We start from the raw sequence: 23574 nt of genomic DNA on the forward strand, positions 1-23574 counted from the left end.
CAGTAATTAACTGTGAAAAAAATAAACAAAATTACCTGCTGAAGTCTTAAGAAAAGCAACACTGGAAAGCAATGGATTTCTAGCACTGTGTTGCAATTTATTTGGAGGTTACATCTGACTAACAGTATCAGTCAATACTGATATTGTTATCTCATTACTGATCGGGTTTGCTGGATAGCGCTCGGTGTGTCCATATTACTAAAGCATATCAGAGAAGTATGTTTTGTCCATGTAAAATTGGAGCATCGTATATAACATGACATGTAGCAAGAATAGGATTTCACTTTCAGATGGCAGGCACCTGCCTACATTTAAGCAGTTAAATACAGGTGAAAGAGGTAGCTATGCTAAAGAGCTATTCAGCATACGAAACATTGGTGTGAATTTGGAGCTTAACCCCACACCATGGGACAGGAAAGTTTGCCAAGGCTCAGTTATTTTTACAATTCTACGTCACTTTTTCAAATCAGCCTACTACTGAGGTTGCTAGAGCCAGGCAGAGGTGATGAAAACCCCCAGACATTCACTGACTGTTGGAAGTGCACACCAATGAAACACTTTGCTTCTAGTTTCAAATCTAGTACAGCAGGGTTTCATTCAGCCTTCCTCTCTGATTGTTCAGAAATATGCTGACAATTTCAATATCCTACTGTCCCCAATGCCAGAGAGGTTTGGATATTCAGCCTCATTTCACCCCTGAAACGGATCAGTTCAGACTCAGCAACCACACAGCCCCACTCTGGATGTGACGTTTGCAAGTGTGTGCCCATTTTAAATCTTTGACCAGTTGACCTTGTACACAGCAAGGGTTTATTTTAGAGTCCAGCTGAATTCACTGCCAGTCATTCATGAACTTGTAAATGGAAATTACTAACTGTGAAAGGAATCGGTAAGATTTAACAGCTTTGCAACTTCTCTAGCTGAGTGTTAAGGGGCAATGGAAATCATTACTTACTGGTTCTCACACTTGCAGACTGAGACTGACTGTATGTCTTCCAGCTGTCACCGCTGACCGTTCTCACACTGAACTCATAGAGCCTTCCTGGTCGCAGGCCGTAGATGATGCGTACTTTTGATTTGCTGCTGCTGTAGGGATTGAATACTGTGAGGGGATCCTTCGGGAACCACTGCAACTCAAAATCATCATAGTCTGTCCACTCTGGAGGACCCAGCCATGTGATTGACAGAGAAGTGTTTGCAACATCAGTAAAGGAGACAGAGTTAGGAGGGCTGGGTGCTACATAGAAAGAAAAAAAAAAGAGAGGGATTCTTACCAAACTTTTACATGAAACAAGTAAGATGGAACATCTATTATTTTCTTCATGCACCACAAAGTGGTTGATGTTATCCTGGATACACAGTTACCGCATCTGCACTGACTGTGGTCACTTCCAGAGCCTTTATGTATTCATAAGTCTTTGAAAGAAACACCTGCTCTAGGTGGCCCTGCTTGAGCAGGGAGGTTGGACCAGATGAACCCCAGGGGTCTTTTCCAACTTACACCATTCTGTGTTTCTGTGAAAAACGGTGCTGAACAAAATCACACTCCATTGGTTTAATACCCTCAGGGATATCCTTTCTCTTTTAGAGCTTAAGTGTCTCTTATAATAATAAATCCTTCATCATCAGAAAAAAGTCTGTTGCATAGTTGTGAACTGATCTGAATCCTGACAGATATGACTAAACAAAATCCCAAACCTTTTGGGTCTTACCTGTTCTTCCTTCAGCATTTGCTGTGTTGGTCAGGTCACCGCTGTGAGTCACCACAACCAGCGTGTACTTTCTGCCAGGAACAAGCCCCTGGAAATGCCACTCCTTCAGGTCTTTCCTGTGCCACGTTTCTTTCTGTGTCCCATTTGGGTTGTAAAGATTCAGCTCATAGAAGTCGACATCTCCTGCTGCTGGACCCCAGGTGAACCACAGGCTGTCTGTCATGTTTCTGTTGGATGCCTTGAGACCAACAACTGGCGCTGGTACTGAAAAAAAGGGAGTGGATATTACTTTAGAACTTCTTTAGGGTGAGGAGAAGCAACAAGGTCAAACAGACCTTATACTTAGATATAAAGGTTTCACATAACGACAGCTGTGTAGTAATATAGACAGACACCGCAGCTGGCCAAAAATGCAGGAAGCATCAGGAAGTAAATCTCAACACTTTGCTTTCATATTTTGAACAGCCATTGTCCCAAAAAGGAGCTGAAATGTTCATAATAGATAGTTTTGCAAATGTTAAGCAGCTTTTTCCTAGCCAGTGTCTGGAAACATCGAATTCTGAGGTAGCTGGAGAAAGTGCATCGCTGTCCAGAAGCAGTGGTACACAGGTGTTACTACATTGCGGATCAGAGAACAAAGGAAGGTTTCACAGATGGTCAGGTCTGCTAGAGCTACTTAGGAAACTCAGCTTCCCACATGTGGCTGAGCAAATATGGAGCTGCAGCCAGAGCTCCCCATGGGAAACAAGTTTTATTTCACTGGGAGACTGTCTACTCCATTAAGCCTACTTGCTTTGCCTTTTTGTCTTTTCCATTCACAGACCAGTATTGGCTTTTGGGTGGGAGACAAGTGTTTTCCTTTAAAGCTTATGCAGCATAAATTGGGTGCCCTTCTCCTGACCTGAGTACCTGGGAACTATTGTAAAACATAGGTAGTAAACCTTTTCTGATACATTTCTCTTCTTGTAACCACATAACCTAGAATTTTCCCTCTTATTTGTCTAATGCTTTAATATATAAGAAAACGTTGATACTTCTAATTGTTGCCCTTATCTAGCGTGAGCATCACACTCAGACAAGCTCACTGGTGTCTCTCACATGTACCACACTGGAGACAGTTGCTTTTCTTGTATGTTCTTACCTGTTCTCCCAAAGACAGATGACTCGTTAGTGAGGTCTCCGCTGTGGGTAACGATCACCATTCGATACATCCTGCCTTGCCGCAAGTTCAGGAATGAACATTGCTGAAGGTGCTGCTCTCCTGAAATCCTGTCATGAAGGGACTTGTCTGGGTTGTACAGGAAGATGTCATATGAATCAAGCTCTCCTTGTGAGGTGGTCCAGCTAAAGGACAGTCGGTCAGTGGTGTTCTCAGTGACCTTCAGATTTGTGACAGCTGCTGGAACTGAAAAGAAGGATAAATGCAAGAATAAGTATTAGGGTGACTACCCACTAAGATGAACCTTAAAAAAAGTAACTCATGGCTGTAACATATTTCAATTAAGCCACAAGTAGCTAAGTAATGTCAACAGCAACTTTCATAAGCAAGGAAAAAGCATTTATGAGGTGCCATTGAGTCTCTCCAATATAATGTTTGTATTTCCCAGGAGGCCTGGTTCTCTGGCCTGTGCTCACCACAGAACTGTCCATTAATTTCCACAAGAAGCTTTACTAGAGTTAAGACTGCAAGACTTGGCTCAAAGTTTAGAGATTCTTATTTACATGAAATCCTTTGCTAAGTGCCTTGAGACTGTGAATTAAAAACTTTGTAACAATAAGGAATTCAGATCATTCCATAAAGAATAGACTGAGGGAGGTACTTAGCACTTTGGTTTAGCATTCTTATATGAACTATGGCCACCTTATTATGCCAGCAAATTTCAAAGTCACATATCAAGCACATAACAGGAAAAACGATGCATAAATATCTGGAGTCTGTTCTTATCAGAAGCTTTCCAGTATCGAGATATACAGATGATTCATGTATTCAATGATATCTTACTGAGGGAGCTATAAATAAACCAAGATGTTCTAATTACCTGTTCGGCCAACAGTTTCTGCTCGTTTACTGAAGAGTCCACCACTGACTGTCAAAACTTGTATTTTGTACTTCTTGCCAGCTAATAAATCTTCAAATTTGTGCTGTTTGGCAGTAGCTGGTTCTGATTTGTTGCTCAGTAGGACTCCTTGCTCATTCAAGAGCAGAATGTCATATCTTTCAGCTACACCAGGAGCCTTCTGCCAGGTTACTAACAAGGAATGACTGCTGTAAGCGTGGTGGGCTAATAATTCTTGGACAGATGCTGGAACTGGAAGCAACAATTAAAGGCATGACATTACCAGGTGAAATAAGGACCATTCAGTACACAATTTTGACTAATTAATAGAGAATATACATTTGCATGTTCATTCATGGGAAAAGTGATGGATGCCTGTGCATGTATTTGCACAAGTAAATAATCCTAGACATAAATAGTCAGGTGAAGTTACAGAACATCATGGATATCTGAACTGGGCATGGAAAACCAAAAGATATACTTAAATTATAATGAAAAGGGGGATGGAGAGTTGGATGAACTGTCCGAAGCAGATAAGAAAGGCATATGGAGAATAACCAAAAAATACAAAAGTGTTAAATTGGTTCAAAATAGTGGCACAAAATAGAAAATGTTAGCCACCTGCTGTTGCACAAAAGTCAAGTCCCCAGCAAACATACAGGTGCAAAAGAGAGAAGATGGATTAAAAACAAGTTGTCTTTTGCATCCTGACAAGTAGTGTATTGGGGCAATATATCGTCTAAGAAGCCTTAACCATGCAATGAGTACTGCCAGCACACAGCATTTGACTGCAGAGAGTCCCACAGATGCATGTGTCGCATAGATTCAGGCACAGGACTGGGCAGGGATGAAACTTCATTCTTCCTACAAAGGCACACTTTGGGCTGGGAACCTGAATCCCACACACATTTACCCACGTAAAGCTACTTCTGTGACAGATCTCATGCTGTTAATGGAGCCACACCTAAGTGTTTGCAAGAGCAAGGACTCAAGATCTTTGAAATAAAAACACTTCTCCTGAGTCTGTGTCTCCCCACGCTCAATGGTGTGTTACATAAACAGGCAGGGTGTAACTTATTTCATACAAGTCAGCTGCTGGGTAGACACAATGAAACTTGCTCCTTGTCTCAAAAGAAACGTACTTGTTCTCCCAAAAGCTGCTAAGCTGTTGTGCAAGGCACCGCTGTTTGATTGCACCACCACCCGGTACAGCTCCCCAGCTTCCAGCTTGTGAAACGTGTGTTCAGAGACGTGTTTGGAGACACTCTGGGAACCAAGCTGATGGTTTTGCTGAAATATAGTCACTGTGTAGGAATCAACATCTCCACCTCCAGGTGTCCAGCTCACTTTCAGGCTGTTTGTCATGCCATTAGGTGAAACATGAATGTTTCTCACTGCACTTGGAACTGGAGAAAAAAAAAAAAAAGGAACACAAAGACACCTGCTCACAAAGTTCCTGGTTCATTCAGACTTTTAGATTCTTATATTTTTATGGCCATAGTAAATGATTCAAAGGACGAAGAGCATTTACGGGTACAAACAACTTCACTCATGGGTAAACACAAGTAAAGCTTCAGACATTTGTGTTGGATTGTACTATTTTAGAAAAGCAATTCTAAGTGTTTATGGCAACAACAGCAAAGAAAATGTAAGCAAGTTAAACAGAAAAAAAGTTAAAATGTTCCTTATCAGGATTACTTCCCTCTTTTTCAAGTGATGCTTTAGAAACACCTCAGAAGATCAAAGCTCTTTATGTACACTGAATTGGTTAGCCATTTTGCAGTTATCATCTCACCCACTTGTTTCAGGTAAATAAAAAGAGGTGCAAAATAACTTAACTGATTTACCCAGAGATACTAAGCAAAAAAATGGCATGTGTGAGAACAACAGAAACCCTCATGCTGACATCTCAACACCCTTCCTATGCAGCACATCAGATTATCTGCCAACAATCATATTGACGACTGTGACATCTGTTTATTAAGTGCAGATAAAGTTAGCTGATGTAGTGTGGTTTTCAATGAGATCTGTGTTCATGCCAGTGTCACAGGAACTCAAATAAGATCATGATTCAGCCTTGATTTTCTGTGCCTCATTTTTTCATCTAGAAAAGCCCCAACACATGTTTTAAATACCACGTTGTTTCTTACTTGTCAGGCCTTCTATGAAAGTAGCGCGTTGTGCATCTCCGCTGATTGTCAAGACAAGAATTTTGTATAGACGTCCTGGAGTCAGAGCCGTGAACCGATACTCCTCAACGGTGTTTCCAAGGAAAATGGGTGGGAAGATCTTCATATCATTGAAGAGGAGCTGAATCTCATATTTATCAACATCGCCCTCAGCCTTTGACCAAGTTACCTGCAGATCTTCTGTGCTTCTGTTACTAAGAGTCAGTTCCTTCACTGACTCTGGCACTGAAGAGGTGAGAAAGGAAAACTTCTCAGTACTTCTTACCAAATCACAGCAAAAAAGGTAACAGCTCTGAGGCCACACTACTGAGCTAAAACTTTTCGCTCAGTTCCTTACTAAAAGAAGTAGATGGCACTTAGCTTCCTTATACATCCTTATACATTTCCATGACAAGAAAAGTCCTCATCTTGTACATTCTGGCCTAGCTCAAGTGTAAATACTAAGCTGATGTGGAAATCTATACAGCTCTGGTTTTCAGTTTTCCATGTTTCAAGATTTATCATTCCAAGGTCACAGCACAGGTCTCTTTTTCACTTTCTGTATGTCTGTAACTTAAACATCAGTCATAAACTCAATACTGCTTTCCATCTTTGGAATGACATGCATTTGAAGAGTCACACTTAAGAGTCATCCTATGTTCAAATCATACAGTATTGTTGAGAGCAATATACAGTAAATAAATAAAAAAATAATCCCAGATTGTCTCAGGTTGTTTCTGGGGTATTTACTTACTTGTTCTGCCATAGACCCTCTCACTGGTTTCGTATTTCCCACTCCTTGTGCTGACTGTGACGCTGTACTGCCTCCCCGGGACCAGATTAGTGAACACACATTCATTTTCATCCTTTGGGACACTTTTTGTTTGGATGAAATCATTGTTGTTCTTGATGATCACTTCATAATTATCAAAATATCCAGAGGCGTGTAGCCAGGACACCTTCAAGTAGTCACTTCTGGCTGAATTGCTGACAGTAAGTCCCTGAACGCTTGAAGGGACTGAAAGAAAAAAAATAAAAAATTAAAGATTCAGAAAGCAGTAACTTCCTGAAATAACAGGAGCTGCTGTAGAGGGATTATATTTGTGGTAATTACCAGACATTTCTGAGGAACTTGCAAAAAAGACCACAACATGGATTTAAGCAATACCCTACCCTCTAAAATAGTAACTGTGTAGTTTCCAGGTTGCTTTACATCATATGACAATGGTCTGCCTTTCTCATTGTCAGTCTTTTGGAACAACTTGGTCAGTTTTGCTTATAGCTGTGAGTTCCACAGGTTGCCACTGGTCCTGAATTTGCTTCTCCTCATTTATATGGCTGTCCTCTGGATTTTCACTTATATCATGAGAAGCCTAAAATTGCATTTATTGTGCTAACTTAATGCTCTTTGTCATTTTAACACCCCTTACCATATTTCCTTTTATTTTACTGGTTTACCAAATGTAAAATGCCCCTCTTTTCAATCTTTGAGGAAGTTTGGAAAAGTTTTCCATCATTATTGCCACCCTTCTCTGAAATTCCTCCATTCTTTTATAATCTCCTTGAACACTGCATAAACAATAGACACACGTATTACTCATTTATGTGGCATCTTACTAATATTTTAGTAGTTAGCTCCTATCCCCTTCTTTGAGTGTCTGAATAACTTATTTGGAGGGTTCTCTGCAGGATATATTTCAAGAGCCACGTAGAGAGGTTAAGAGCAATAAAACACACTTGAGCCACAACTGATACATGACTTCTGCTCACTCACAAGAACTGACACTCAACTTCTATTAATGCTAAGGTCATTTTGTATGACTTATAGCAGCAATAAAGGCATAAGAATAAGACAAAGTATGTATAGCTGTAATTTTATGGTTTGACCCTCCAACTTCTTCTCACCCATCTCAGTTTGGTCAGATATTCATAGGTTTTTAATAATGGCTATCGAATGTAGTTATGGTGATTGGATTTCTTCAAAGGCTCTATTTACCTGTTCGTTCCTGGCTGAAGGAGTAATTTTCATACTTTCCACTCTTTGTGGTTATCATCACGTTGTAAAGCGTTCCAGGAGTAAGGCTGCTAAAGGAGCATTCACTGAGGGATTTGGAAATGGTGAGAGTCTGAACAATCTGGTCATTGTGCGACAGCGTTACCAAATAACTGTCTACATCTCCAGAAGCTGGCAGCCAAGAAACACTGAGGTAGTCACTGCGACCTGAGTTATTTACTGTTACTCCAGTCACGCTGGAAGGAACTGTGCAACAAAAAGGAAAAAACAGAAGAGCTGTAACTAGCCAGTTCCTATTGCTGAGAATGCCTGGAATTCAACGCTATAAAATAAACCGCCTAGGACTAGGGAGCTCTGCACCAACTCCCACTCGGCAGCAGTCTGCCTTCTTGAACAGTGAGGGAATTCGTCTGTGGTGGCATCACCCCATCACTCCTAAAATCCCACAAGATGAGTTATCTGCTCCAAGTGCCATTTCTCACTAACAGCAATAACCGCCGATGCTTGTATGAAGTTGAGGCCCATAGCAGAATGCGTTTCATTTACAATGAGTTCTCTGACGCCTAGTGGCCAAAACGTGAATGCAGTTTGTTTTTCCAGCCAGCAAGATGAGCTCAAAGTCTCCAAACAGCCAGAACACCATCAGTCTAAGGTACAAAACTATCTGAGTTATTACAGTGGCAGACCTTAATCATAAGGAACTGCTATATCTTCACAGGACTCTGACACACTGAACTGACTTACCACAGCTGTCAGAATCAAAATTATTACACTTCACATTATATGTCTATGTGTTTCAAGTCTTTTAGTGTTATTCTTCTCCAATTGCTTTTATTCTTCTTTCTGCTTGGAAATAGTTGTCTTCAAGGAGAACGCTGGAGCAAATTGCAGAATGCCTGGCTTTTGCCAACTTCATATAAAAGGTGAAATTGCACTGTGTTGCCAACTTTTCCCCTCTATTTAAATATCCAAAGAATTGCTATTACATTTCATAGGTCATTAAACTTAGAGAAGTTGATGCAATAGTAAAACCTGTCCTATGCTGTACAGGAGGGCCTCGTCAGGAGTAAGCATCATTGGTTGACATAATTTAACGTTGGAGAAAAAGAACAGGTCATGAGAGACTGCAACCCAAATTCATCCTACCACCATTAGGCAGCTAATTTGCACACCTCAGTGAGGAGCAATTGCCCTATACTGCCATCTAGTCAAGGCAACAAGAAAGGACCTTCCAAGGAGTGATTCACCCACCACAGCTGTACACCAACCTCAGGACATCTTTTTATCTTTGCTACAGAATTGTCCTGCTGTAGGCAGAGCAGCTGGCTCCATAAAGCAAGGTAACCTGAATCTCGACCCATAATGTGCCTGAGGTCACACACAGAAAGTATATGGCTGAAACCCATGTATTTCTGAAGTCCCAGTCCCGTGGCTTAACTGCAAGACCATTTTCTTTAATAAATTCAGCTTTAAGGAATTTAAAAAAGACATGCTGGAGTATTTCTTTTTTACCTGTCCTCCCCTCTGCGATCATTTGCCTTGAAGATATCCCCCCACTGACAGTGGTGACAACAACTGAATAGAGTCCTCCAGGTTTCAGGGGGTAGAAGTGGTATCTGTTGGTCTCACTGGGAACAGTCTCATTTTTGATGACGACGTTCTCATGAATCAGTAGTACTTGGTATGAGTCTACATCTCCCAGTGCTCTTGTCCAGTTGGTGAACAAGCTGTTGGTTGATCCCTGACTTGCCACAGTCAGACCAGTCACTTGGGCTGGCACTGCAAACCAAATTGTCATTATGTTACTGAGGAGAAACGAAATAAAACAAAGCAACCCCCTCAAATAACCCAAGTTTAGTCACACTGAGGAAGTACATCAAAAGAACATTCCAATTTGAAGCCAGACTCAACAAGACTAAAAATAATCTGTAGACTGCTTCCTGTCTGATGGGATGTGGTCTATGGGAAGCTATGGCACAGAAAGGTCTTTCAGGCTTCAGCACAGCTTTCCTTGGTCAGACCAAAATGACTCAAGTTCAGAGAACTGGAAGAGGCAGCATTTTACAAATACCACCAAACAAAATTTAGGAAATCACCTCTTTTAGTTATGACAATTTCAAATAGAGTCTGTTCTTCTGTTCTCCCTTTCCTCTCCTATTCCCCATCTGTCATTCTTATTAAATGGCACACTTGTTTGATGAATACCTCAGACAGAGTCATCTATACCTTGGAGAACTCTACATCTGACTCTTTAATTTCAGGCTGTACTGAGATGGAGGTTTTTGGTTTTACTTTTTATGTCATAAGGTCTGCAGAATAACTTCTCTAGCATCAAAAGATGAATTAATTATTAAACAAACATAACTTTTATCTAAGCATAAGCTGGTGAACTTAGTCACACCAAAAAGGAAAAAGAAAGAACAAAAAGGAGTATTTACCACAGATTTTACGCAAAATCATTTTTTTTTAAAAAAAGCAAAACACAAAACAAAATATTTGTTCAAAGCATGAAAATATAGTTACTTCTTTCTAAGTATTTCTTCATACATGACCAAGCAAAACTGAAATAAAGAGCCCTCAGACTTTTGAAAATGTGATTGCAAGCTTCTTGTTACTATCAACCTTTCTGCATACATACTACTGGATTAGCAATCATTAACAAAAGCTAGAAAATTAGACACATAGATGAAAAAAGGCAATATTCACATAAATGCAAACCAAAAATCACACGTGTTTTATAACACTGCCACAACATAGTAAGTCCCCCTTACTATGGTCTTCCAACCCAGAAGTGCCAGATGGCTCTGCTAAAGGCACTTTTATTGATACCTCAGGCTTCTCTAAAAGCTGACCAATCCGGGGTGCATGTAAAACCTATTTCTGTCATTTACAGTATTATTTTGAAAGTCAAGTAGGTTGTCCTGCTGGGAAGAAGATCCAGAGGTCTGGAATGCTTATTGAGACCTATTCAAATTTACTGATGTTCTTTATCACTTTGAATGTACTGCTGGCATGTTATCCCTGCCTGATGTGTTTTCAGGCATTGATTCATTTTAGCAAAGTGGGCCACTGTAACCTCTATGCCTAAATAGGGCTCATAAAGGGGTGTAAGGCAGAAGGAAGTGAAATCCCAGCTACTTAATCACATACCAGAGAAATGAAAGTTTAAGTCAAACTTTTCAGGCCTTGGAAGGAGTTGCAACACTTTAGTAAGGACCACTGTCAAGGCACAGGCATGATTAGATTCATACACTAGCAGCTTGGGTTTTTTTTTTATGGGCTGTGCCAGATCAGAACTATATTTTAAAACTTTGCATGCACTGGAGAATGCATAAGTCAAGCAGAGCAAAGGAATACATATGGTTTAAAACTTGCACACGTGCACAAAATTAGCACCCAGTAGGGGGTGGGAATGGGACTTTCCTCGTGTCACAGTCATCACTCTAAGTAACAGATACAGATTTTGGAATCAGAAGAGCAGGGAGATTCAAACTACATTTGCAAGGTCACATATGTTTTGTGTCTGTCAACCTTGGAATGTTCGTCCTAAATCAACATTTTCCTGTGTGTTTTTTTCCAGATGATGCATGCTTTGAATCAAGGGAGTGACCTTCCCTAAGATTTGTTCTTATATAGAATCTTATGCTAATGTAGATTGATCAGTTATGACATAGTGTTTCAAAAAACAATTTTGCTGAGAATTACATATCCACTTTTTTCCAAAACTTTAAATAAATACTGCAAGATATCTGAGAGTTAGGAATGAGAGACTCAGAAAAGTAACTCTACTGAGGAAGCAAACATAAATACAAGGCTTTTGATATTTAGACCCCGTGTTCATTCTTTTCACTACAAAGCAAGCGAAGTTGTTGATAGTTAACAGAAATAAAGATCAACATAGATTGACAAAAGAGTACCTGTTCTTCCTTCCACTGAAGTCCAGTTGCTTAATATCCCACTAATGGTAGTGATGGTAGCTGTGTATTTTCTTCCAGGTACCAAGTCAGTGAAAGTAAATTCTTTAGCTTCTTTTGCAAGCCCTTTCTTTATGACAGTAAGATCCCTGTCTCCCAGTGAAACCACGTAGCTGTCCCATTCTGCAACAGGGGTCATCCACATGACACTAAGTGAGGATTCATTAGCATACTTCACACGGAGCTGGAGAACAGGCTCTGGAGCTGTAAAAGTACACAAATATCACAAGAACATGACTTGGTAGTGAACACACATGCAAATCTCAAGCTGCTGTAAGGGATCAAGCTAGAAATGTGACAGCAACAGAATATTTGTAGCACTGAGGACATTCTTTACCTTCCTCTAGGAAGCCAGTCTTACAAATCTATTATTTCTGCTGCTCTTTCAAGTAAGGGGCTGTAGCAGCAGACTTCAGTAATGCGTTATGGCTGCAATGCTTAGGTTTAAATTTATGCCAGTTGATTTTAGTGTGAATAGAAATTCAGCGAAGTCAGTAAGCCCTCTCTTGAACTGTGGGTGCTAGACAGGGCCATAAAACATCTGTACCATAAAATATATCTAGGTCTATATCTAGGTAAATTATATCTAGGTCTAGCTGTGACAAATAAGGACGTAAATTATAGGCTCAGAGTGACATTGATTTTGCACTGGTTTGTATCTCAGTGAAGTTGGGAGAAACTCCAAATTTACAGTGTTATAAAAGAAGAATTCAAACTTTTATCAGTGCATTTGTGTGTGTGCGTGCGCGTGCATGCACACATGCATGCACGCACACACAGAGGGCTTCTGTCACCTGAGTTCCCTGATCTGATTTTGTCTCTGTTATGCTGAAATCCAACTCACTTTCCAAGCCTACGGGCTGACATAAAAGAAAATGAAGTGAGAAAAGGGACTAATACCTATGCTTCCCAACACATACATTATGTATCTGACTGTGAGGTCAAATACAGTTGTGATACACCCACTGCCATATATTATTTATTTGAACACGTTCCAATCTCTTAGCTGTGTCCATTATAACTATCACCGTGAGCTTAAGTTATCTGTAATTTATATTGAAGTACATGAGTTGAGAATCTGCCCTGCTTTGATCAAGTTGGCTAGAAGCGAGAGAAAACTTCAGCTTCTACTGGCCTTTCTGTTGTGCAAAACTAACAAAGTGAAACCCTCAGGGAGTGACAGGTAAGGGTGCAGCAGGAAAGGTGGCCACCAGGAAGGGTGAGGATAAAGTAGGGTGGTCCCATCTTAGCACACGTTCTCCAGCGAGATAAGGCTCTGCCTTGATCCTTGCCAAATACTCCTCTCCTCCAAGTCTTCTGGTCCTCTGAACTGCACTGTTTTACATTCACAGAGCAGAACGACTAACAATTATATTGCAACTATTTCTTAAGTTTGAAGCAATCAGATGTGGCTTTGACTAACACATTCCAAAAAAGTTCCATTAATGTCACTGCAGTGCATATGGATTTCCTCTGGAAAGGCTAACTTGAAGTAACCCCATTTTCTTTCAGGAACCCAGCAACAAGAAATGTGATGTTATGGAACAGTCATGCAAACATACACCTCGGCCAGCTTGGGTTAATGCTGTTGATACCAATTAGTTGTTCAGGCTGGCAAGGAAACCAGTTTGCCACTGAACATACTGGTGAACAACTCAGGAAGCTCTATATTGCCCTGTTTAAAGAACAATATAGGGTACCTGCAACCAGCTACAACATTTAACAGTAAAATTTTGTACACCTAATGTTTTGCCTCAGCCATGACAGAACAGTGATGTAATTCCCAAAACTTTCATCAAGATATTTATCACGAAAATAACCCCTGAAAGTTTTCGCAGAACTGCTAAAATAACTATTTCTGATGCTTACAAGGGAGCTCTTTTTAACGTATTAAAAATGAAATTATTTGTAGATTTCCAAGTGCTATTTCCTTCTGATTGTCCACAGCGCCAAGTTTTGTATTTTCATACTTGCTGGTGAGCATGCCCACCTGTTCTCCCCGTGCAGCTAGCCTTGCTTTGCAAATCGCCACTCTCCACAATGACCTCCACTTCGTACTGCCTGCCTGGAATGAGGCCCACGTCTTGGATGAGGTGCTCTGTCGCCTCCTTTTCTAGGGTGGTGTTGAGCACCAGGGCAGAGTGGTTCCAGAGGAGCAGGCGGTACCTCTCCCAGTCTCCCGCAGGGGGCAGCCAGTTCACTCGCAGAGACCTCAGCCAACCACCACCACCGGCTTTCAGCTCAGAAACCTTCTGGGGAACTGAAATAAAAGAGATTGTGAGAGTAATTTTGAAGAGGGGTATTTCTGGCAAGACTTAACTGGACACTGGCAAAACCTGCCTCACAGCATAGCTATTGTAGAAGAAGGTGCATCAGTTAAAGCACCATCAGGTACCTTGTAGTTGTTCATTTTGAAGATGATTTTACTCTTCTCCACACATCAATCACTCACTTTTTCACTGTTGGTTTCTGACATCAGAAATAGGGAACCCTTCTTAGGGTGGGGAAAATCTCCCCCATGCACCTCCGGGATGCGTCCTGCATGTTTCAGTTAGCTTCCCAGCTGTTTTCTGGAGTTGATTAAGTTCATTTAGAAATTGTCAATGAATTTTTCAAAGCTAAGGCCAAAACTTCAGTCGCTGTGGGCCAAATTGTGGTCTCAACAACAGAAACACAAAGCCTGACAGCTTCTTCCACAAAGGCCTTGTATGTCCTAGTCCCTTCCACATGCAAGGCACTGAGTTCAAAGTGAGGACCTGAAGCTGTCCCTTCAAAAGGAAAAGGTAATCTTAAAGGTCTTTAATGGTAGAGCTAGGCAATCAAAACCAACACACATAAAACTGGTCCTGCTTTGTACTTACTGGACTTGAATGGCTTTATGGCTTTTCATGCATCTTCCAGCCACATGATACTGCACTGAGGGTAGCAGCTAGATATGCCGAGGATGTTCCTGCCTTTCATGTGGGTTAAGTTGAAATTATAAATATTCTCTAAAATAAATACTCTCTCTCTCATACAAACACACAATTGGTATTTGTTGGCTCTGAGTTTATTAACGATTTATGTACATATTTTTCAACTACTTTTATATTTCTCCCATCTAAATTCTACCTGGGTTAAGCTGGTGTGGAGAAGATGAAATGTCTCCGTGGCCAGTAATGCTGTGAGAGAATTATACCAGGATTTTTCAAGTTGAGAACTCATAAAAGAGTTGCCTGAGAGGAAATTATACTTCAGAAAGAAGATAAATAAATCATAACCCAGCTTTACCCAGACTTCCACATGCCTTCCTTAGTAAAGAAAGATGAGACCTAATCTTTTCTTATTTGTAGATTTGTGTCTAGAACAAGGGATAATACTATTAGAAGTTGCAAAAATATTTAAAACTCCATTAACAATTTGACTACATACAGACTTCCCCATAACATAACTCATTTTATACACTATGCTGAGCTGAATTCAAGATAAAGTTTGTCAGAAGTGGAATAGCATAGAACACTTTTGTGACAGACTCACCCAACTATACGGTCCCAAAATGCATTATTGCTTCCTGCTCCCAAACTATGCTGTAACTGCTTTTGACTGCCAGATTAACTGTTGCCAGAGAGTCAGGAAGGGGTACTCCCGGAACGATACTGTGCTCTTTATCTTATTTTGCCTGGAGTCCAAATCACTTTGTCTCCTGCAATGATTTTCTACAAGGCCAGTGTTGGCAAAAATAGCATTGGTTAAAATGTTCTTACTGAAGCAGAAGACTTACATGTCCTGCCAGTTGCCATCTTATCAGTAAACAGTTCACCACTGATTGTGCGGGCAGTAACCTGATAAAGACGTCCTGGAGTTAGCTTGTCAAAATGAGTGTCTGTGACCACTGGCTGTAAAGTTTTGACTTCTTTAACTGATCCAAGATGAGACAGAGTGATATTATAGAAATCGAGGTTTCCTGAAGGTCTTCTCCATTTAACTTTTAATGTATCCAAGCTGTCATCATTAGTCACTGTCAAATCTAAGACTTCAGCTGGGGCTAAAAAAAGATAGTAAGAAAGAGAATAAAATACTTCAACAAAAGAACATGTGAGACCTACTGCTTCCAAACTGCAATAGTCAGTTTTGCTTTTAAATAAGTTAAACAGTAAGTTTTGCTTTTTGTTATATGAGATGGAGTATGAATGACTGCATATCAATGGTGAAAAGGGCAAAGCCTGAGCACAGTGCAACTGACCTCAGCCTTGCTTAAAGTAATCTACCCCAGAAGTGGCACCTGTTATGCTGCCCACTCTCACTTCACAGAATAGAAAACCCGTGAGCCACATCTGTACTCGCACTAGTTGTTTTGACTGTAAACCGAACAAGACACATGCTCCTAAGAATGGAGATGTCTGCACAGATTTTACTCAACACTATAGCATCATTGAAGCTCTGCCTAATTTACATCGGTCTAGGTGGGATTGGATTAAAACTCATTTAATCCAACCCTCCATCAAAAGAAAAGTATAGCCACCTCTTAACATCTTCATTTTCAGGCTAGGGGCACTCCAAGTATTGAAATGGAGTGTCATGCCAGAAACCAGATGGAATGCTTTTATATTGAGAAAACTAGTGAGATTTATTTTTTTGCACCCCACAAGAAGAAGAAATAAAAAATTCTGAAGAAATAAAGTGAAATAAGGGTATAACACCCAGAACAACTTCTACCAGGTGACAACAGCACCCATCTCTGTGTCCCAGACATTGTAGTATCATTCACTTTATATTAAATTAGGGATATGTGGTGAGATTTCTGAAAGAAACTGGGCCTACAGTTTCCCAGAAATTAAAAAAGCAGAGACATGACCCTGGTTGTGCTTACATGTGTCTTTTTGGGCTCTAGTAGGACGTCATCCTACCTTTCACCCTATGACCACAGAACTCCATTCTGAAAAAAAATTGATCTCTAAAACTCTGGTTCTGTGAATTGATACTTCTCTGTGGAGGAAAAAAAAAAGGCATTCAATTTTAAATTCCTTAACCTGCTCTACATTTTCTTCCACTTCCTTTTCAGAAGTGCAGCTATTTTGCAACCAAGAGAAAAAAGTCTGTCCTGGGGAAAAAAAAAATAAAAAAAGAATCATAAGAATCATAGAGTTAAACCCTCTTCAATACTGTGAAATAACAGACTACATACTGTCTCAATTCACTAAGGGAGTTGATACAGCAATCACATGGATCTATTTCACAGACACCAAATTTCACTTGTGATACCAGTGGGTTGGGCTCAAATTGTTAATCAATTTTAAATGCTTGATGGAGCTGCCTACACTAAGCAGTGCAGCTAAGTTAGCTGCAGTCACCTTAAAAGCTAATTTAGCAGCTAACTTTGCTTTAATGATAACCTAGGTAGCTAAGTTAGCTCACAGTGTCTGTAACTCCCTCCACAGCCTTTGAGAGAAACACCTGCCAAGGGTAAGTCAGACACTGACTTGGGAAGATACATTTGGAACGTGATCCATTTATCATTAAGTATGTCTTGTAATATTGCTAGATTATAGCCTTGACTTCTTGTTCTGTTGTGACAAATTGTGAAATCATACCTGTCCTAACTATTTGGAAACTGGTGCTCTCCAATCCTGCAGCCTGGGTTATGACAGAGAGGTTATACAAGTGCCCTGCTGTAAGTCCAGAAAAAGTGTAAGAAGTCAGAGGATCTTCCTGGTGAATCTCATGAACTGGAACTTGATTATCCAGTAACACCAGCCTGTACAGATCCACATGCCCAGAGCCAGGAGACCATGAAACATGAATAGTGTCTGTCTTGACATTGACCTGAATATTCTTCACAGGGGATGGCACTGTTGGAATAAAAACAAAAAACAAAAACACATGCTTAAGGCCTAGGGGTTATCTCCACAATTTCAGCAACTTTGCACAGATTTACTTTTCAAATATGTTGAGTTTCTTTAGGGTTAGTGAAAACCTAACCTCAGATCTATGGCCAAATAAGTCATAAAAACATTCCTCCATTCTTAGCAAATGACTCTTTATGTTAGTCAGCCATGCTTTGTTTATACCTGTTGGCAATAAATACATACTTATATATATACATATATATATTTCAAGGAAGAAGAAATACATATTTGCTAGTTTCAAAGTGCAGAACTGCAAAATACTTTAAGTGGTTTTACTTAGATGAACTACAGTCAAAGAAGTCTTACCAGTAGATCCACTTATGTGAAGTTCTGGGGTGCTTTTATTTCCAGCAACTGCAGTGAGGACAATATTGTATTTACTCCCAGGGATTAGACTGGTGAAAGTGCTTTCCATTTTTGAAGATCTTCCTGGTACAGAGACTTCTTGTATCTTTGTATTATTGTGATCAAATAATACTAGATTGTATAAGTCCACCTTTCCTGATGAACGGTCCCATTGAACTTGTAAGCTTGTCAATGTAGTTTTCTCCTTATTAATTTCAAAATGAGATGGCGGTAAGGGATCTGTAGTTAAAAAAAAAAAAAAGGACAGAAAACAAACCAATATTTCTTGCATCGGGACTGAAAGCTTTACATAGGGTTACAAAAACTTCTAAAACTCTCCCTTTTCATCATCATACTGTCATTGTTTTTCAAAAAGTCTTTTCCATTTCTAAACATCATATCAGTGAAATCTGCCTTCACGAGACTCCTGCAGAGTTCAGCAACGTTACTTGCGCATATGTGTACATACATACACATGCCCCTACAGAAAAGCACTTGCAGTTGTGGATGTAAATTGTGACCTTGGGAATCTGATGATAGTAAAACAATAATGACTAATAAGAAACATAAAACATGAAAAAAAAAATTACACTCAACGCCTCAGTGAAACATAGCTTTATAGATACAATGCTACTAGTGGCTTTCGTTTCCTAGCACTCACACTGAACACTTTATCACTAATGGGCATGAGCATTTACACAGTTTCAAGTGCCACAAATCCTTGTTTTTCATATTAACTTCAACCACTTCAAACAGATTAAGTATGCTTCTCTTCTGGTGGAGTATCGTTCATATAAATTAAAAAACAAACAAACAGTACATTGGGCAAGCTTTTAGGAAATAATTTAAAAACAATTTAATAACTTAATTAAAGCTATTTATCTGAGAAACTCTTTGTGTTCATTATAGTGTTTAGTAAGTAGCTCTCAAGTAAAATGACCTGCAAAATATCATACACTCTAAAGAAATGGCAAACAAAAGATGACCAAAAGAAAAGACTGTGGTTATTTGTACTCTCCACATGTATTTCATCACCCACAAAACTTCATGCAAATGAAAATAAATGTATTAAACATTAATGTATTAAGGCATTGACATTTATGTCAAACAACTGCATATTAAAAAGATACCTTTAAACAACTCAAAGCAGAAAATAAAGTATGCACAAGCTAGAAAGTAAAAGGTTCTCAACAACTTAACTGAATTTGGCTTCCACATGAGTATGCTCTTGGCTATTTGTGCTTAGCATCAAACAGAAATCTCCCAAACACTAACGTCACGTACACTAACGCATGCAGCATGGGGAAGAAACAAGATCAGTCAGAGATGCGCATACAGTTGCAGGGCTGTGATCTTACTGGGATCATGGAGACGTGGTGGGATGGCTCCTGTGACTGCAGTGTTGTCACAGAGGGATACATGCTCTTTAGGAAAGACAGGCTGGGGCGGTATGAGGAGCTGACAGAGGATTAAAGGGAGGACAGGACACCACTTCATAGTGGGGGTCTGCCAGAGGCCACCTGACCAGGAAGACTGAGCAGATGAAGCCCTCTACAGGCAGACAGGAGCAGCCTCATGTTCACAAGCCCTAGTCCTCCGAGGGACTTCAACCACTGATATCTGTTGGAGGGCCAGCACAGCAGGGCATAGGCAGTCCAGGAGGTTCCTGGAATGCAGTGAAGAAGGGCAAGAAGGAGAACTTGGGGAACTAGAGGCTGGTTAGCCTCACCTCAGTCCCTGGGAAGGGGATAGAACAGCTAATCCTGGAAACCATTTCCAGGCACACAAAGAAGTAGAAAATCATCAGAAGCAGTCAGCATGGATTCACGAAGGGGAAGTCATACTTGACCAACCTGATAAGCTTCTATGACGACATGACCAGCCTGATGGATGAGGGGAGAGCAGCAGATACAGTCTTCCTGGGCTTCAGTAAGGCCTTGCCACTGTTCCCCATAAGATCCTTACAAAGAAACTGCTGAAGTATGGGATGGATGAGTGGTGAGGTGAATGGCTAGGCCCAGAGGGCTGTGGTCAGTGATGCAAAGCCTAGTTGAAGACCAGTGATAAACGGAGTACCCCAGGGGTCAATACTGGGTCCAGACCTGTTTAACATCTTCATTAATCATCTGTATGATGGGGTAGAGTGCATCCTCAAAAATTAGTGGATTACACAAAACTAGGTGGAGCGGCTGATTCACTGGAGGTTTGTGCTGCCATCCAGTGACCTCGACAGGCTGGAGAGGTGGGCTAACAAGAATCTCATGAAGTTCAATAAGAAGAAGTGCAGAGACCTGCACCTGGGGAGCAACAACCCCAGTACATGCTGGGGGCCACCCAGCTGGAAAGAGGCTTTGCAGGAAAGGACCTGGGGGTCCTGGTGGACACCGAGTTGAACCAGCAATGAATGAGCAATGTGCCCTTGTCACTAAGAAGGTTAATGGTATTCCTGGCTGCGTTAGGAAAAGTAGTGCCAGCAGGTCAAGAGAGGTGATCCTTCTGTTCTTCTCAGTGTTGGTGAGGCTGCACCTGGAGTACTGTGTCCACTTCTGGGCTTCCCAGTACAGCAGAGACATGGACTTACTGCAGAGAGTCCAACACAGGGCCACCAAGACAATTAAGGGCCTGGAGCACCTCTCCTATGAGGAGAGGCTGAGAGCTGGGCCTGTTCAGCCTGGAGAAAAGGAAGCTTAGGGTGGACCTTATCAATATCTATAAATACTTGAAGGGAGTGTGGAAAGAAGATGGAGCCAGGCTCTTTTCAATGGTGCCCTGTGCCAGGACAAGAGGCATGGGCAAAAACTGGAGCACAGAAGGTTCCATCTAAACATCAGGAAGCACTTCTGTACTGTGTGGGTGAATGAGCACTGGAACATGTTGCCTACAGAAGCTGTGGAGTCTCCTTGATTGGAGATTTTCAAAAGCCACCTGGACATAGTACTGGGCTACTTGCTTTAAGCGGACCTGCTTGAGTGTGGGGGGTTGGACCAGATGACCTCCAGAGGTCCCTTCCAACCTCAACTATTCTGTGATCTCGTGATTCAGGCTGGTAAGTGAGGTCTCCATGTCAGCAGTGCGTTAAACACAGAACAGTAAGACTGTTTTTCCAATGCAATCACTGCTGTGCTGTTCCCTGAACGAGGCAGATGGAAGAGTACGAGATCGCAGTCAGCCCCAGGAACACAGTGATAGGGGAATCATGGGGCTAGGAGCCTTGTAAACTGTTCTTCTCCAACGGTGTGATTCCTTCCTACAAAACTGTGCTGAGAATATACTAGTGCCAGGTTTTGGTGGTACACTCTGTCAAGAAGTTATAGCAGGAATTTCAGGGGTAAAATACTGCCCTCCCTTGAACCTAGTTTTCTGATTAAATCCAGATTCCTCCTTTGGACCACAAAGACTCTGGTGCTCTTAAAAAAAAAAATTAAAAAATGATGACAATTAAATTAATAAAATCAATGAAGAAGAGTAACTCTCTTCTTTTCTTGACCTCTTTCTTTAAGGCCAAGCTACTTTTGCTTAAAACTGGAAAATAAATAAATAAACAAATAAATAAATAAATAAAACTGAAGTCAAAGACCAAGCACGTCAAACTTCAGGCCAGATAGTTAAAACTTTACCGAGTTACAGCAATTGAAACAGGAGGTTTTAATGAAAAGCATCAGGAAATCTTAACAATGGGCTTGAGTACCAGCTCCACCTATAACATACACTAAGTCACTGAAGGCTATTATGCTGGCAAAAGTGAATAGCAGGGGTATAAACTTGTGCCTTGAAGGCAATTGTTCTAACCAGAAAAGGTCAAACTTTGTCAGTCAGAAGTGAATTTCAGCACTATATATGGTCAGATGCACAGACAGCTGAAACAGTTTTAATTTGACTAATACCCAGCGAACGGTCATGATAACTGTCAAGTTCAACTCTCTCTCGGACAAAGTTAGAATAAGGTTGACTGTTCATTTGTCCTGCAAAAGTAATCAACGTTGTAATCCACATTATTTGTCAAATTCCACAAAAGAAGACACCTCCTACGTCTTTGGAAGTGCTTATACTATCCTAGGCAATCTGTCTTCCAAGGTGCATTAAGCAAAGAAAGTATTGCGTGCCTGGAAGGTGAAGTTCAGAAATTCAGACTTTATCTAATCTATCTGGTCCAGAAAACAAAACACTCAGTGCTCTGTACATCCGTTAGAACAAAGGAACAATGAGATTGGGAAGTGCCTGGGCTGAAAGAGCCCTGGATGGAAACAAACACTTAAAAAGCCATTTACATTGTTATACAAGTCTCTGCTGGCAACAATACAATACTGATATATCACAGAAATAAAATATTTTCTAAGATATTTATATACCATTTGATACCGTATGAATTGATGTCTCCCAGTCTTCTCTTCCAGAAGGCTTCATGTTGCTTTAATTATACTGCATCTTCATTTTGACTTTTGGGAGAATCTGCTTTGTATGCACAGGTGCTATAAATGTATTCTATAGAAACAATATACAGTTTCATACAGTCCCCCCAAATACAGTCTGTAAGCACAGAAACACCCCTGCCTTAGGCAGTAGAAAAAAAAAAATGAGGTAAGTGCTCAGGACTGAGGACTGGGAATTCCTGACTTCAGCCTCAGCTCTCCTCCTACCAAATCATTTGTTTTTTCTTCATTTTCCCTTTTCGTAAAACAGTAAACATGGCCTACTTCACAAGGACTCTTCTGAAAATTAAGTTAAAAGGTTTGATTTCACAGTTTTTAAGTACAAATACCCATTTCATTGGGACGATATACAACAGAAAATCTTTAGAACAACCTACATTATCATTTATTTTCTTTTTATACTCTGCATTTGAGACGATCATAATTATTACATGATTATGGATTATAGGATTATACAGACTATAGTTGGTGCCACGTCACAGTAGTTGTTCTTACAGATGGCTAATAAATCAGATTTATCCCGAACAATTTGAAATTTACAGGATCAAACACATGGCCAAACCACGCTTCTGGCACTTACAGTTGCGTGGTGCAATGGAAAAATACTCCGCCAGTCTGTGTCTTAGATGGTAGAACTGTTAACCTCTTTTCATTCAAATACTTAACATTTTTTTCTGGTAAAAACTTCTTATTTATCTGTTAGTTCTCTCAATGCAGGTAGGTTGGATCATGCAGTAACAAAAAATATCATTGCAACGCTTTCCTAGAAAACGATGTCGAAAATCATACTTTTAAGCCTATTTTAGAAGATTTATTTGAAACCAGGGGAATTCTCAAGATGTTTTTCCATGGCTCTCAAGACCAGTTTTACTTCTGAATTTCAAATTCTGAAATTGAAATTCATAAATTTACCAGTAAATTAGAATCTGTTCATACGCTACTGTTTTTAACTGGAAATTTACTTTAAAATATCTAATCCTTCACTGAAA

The 23574-nt window shown here is 40.4% G+C and overlaps 1 protein-coding gene across 3 annotated transcripts in view; it reads right to left on the reverse strand.

Annotated features, from left to right (window-relative positions):
- The window catches only part of PTPRB (protein tyrosine phosphatase receptor type B), a 65609-nt gene that overhangs the window by 22246 nt on the left and 19789 nt on the right, over positions 1–23574 (reverse strand). For all 3 annotated transcript variants that reach the window (XM_080579576.1, XM_080579575.1, XM_080579577.1), the window contains 14 exons: positions 18117–18395; positions 17496–17753; positions 15686–15949; positions 13916–14185; positions 11869–12129; positions 9464–9730; positions 7934–8197; positions 6692–6955; positions 5920–6183; positions 4912–5175; positions 3752–4021; positions 2854–3117; positions 1713–1976; positions 956–1237 (listed from right to left, as the gene is read on the reverse strand). In XM_080579576.1, the coding sequence (XP_080435702.1) occupies positions 956–1237; positions 1713–1976; positions 2854–3117; positions 3752–4021; positions 4912–5175; positions 5920–6183; positions 6692–6955; positions 7934–8197; positions 9464–9730; positions 11869–12129; positions 13916–14185; positions 15686–15949; positions 17496–17753; positions 18117–18395 (3735 nt within the window). The remainder of the gene's footprint in view (positions 1–955; positions 1238–1712; positions 1977–2853; positions 3118–3751; positions 4022–4911; positions 5176–5919; positions 6184–6691; positions 6956–7933; positions 8198–9463; positions 9731–11868; positions 12130–13915; positions 14186–15685; positions 15950–17495; positions 17754–18116; positions 18396–23574) is intronic.

Source organism: Anser brachyrhynchus, assembly GCF_964034855.1.
Source record: "Anser brachyrhynchus genome assembly, chromosome: 1".
Classification (NCBI taxonomy): Eukaryota; Metazoa; Chordata; class Aves; order Anseriformes; family Anatidae; genus Anser; species Anser brachyrhynchus.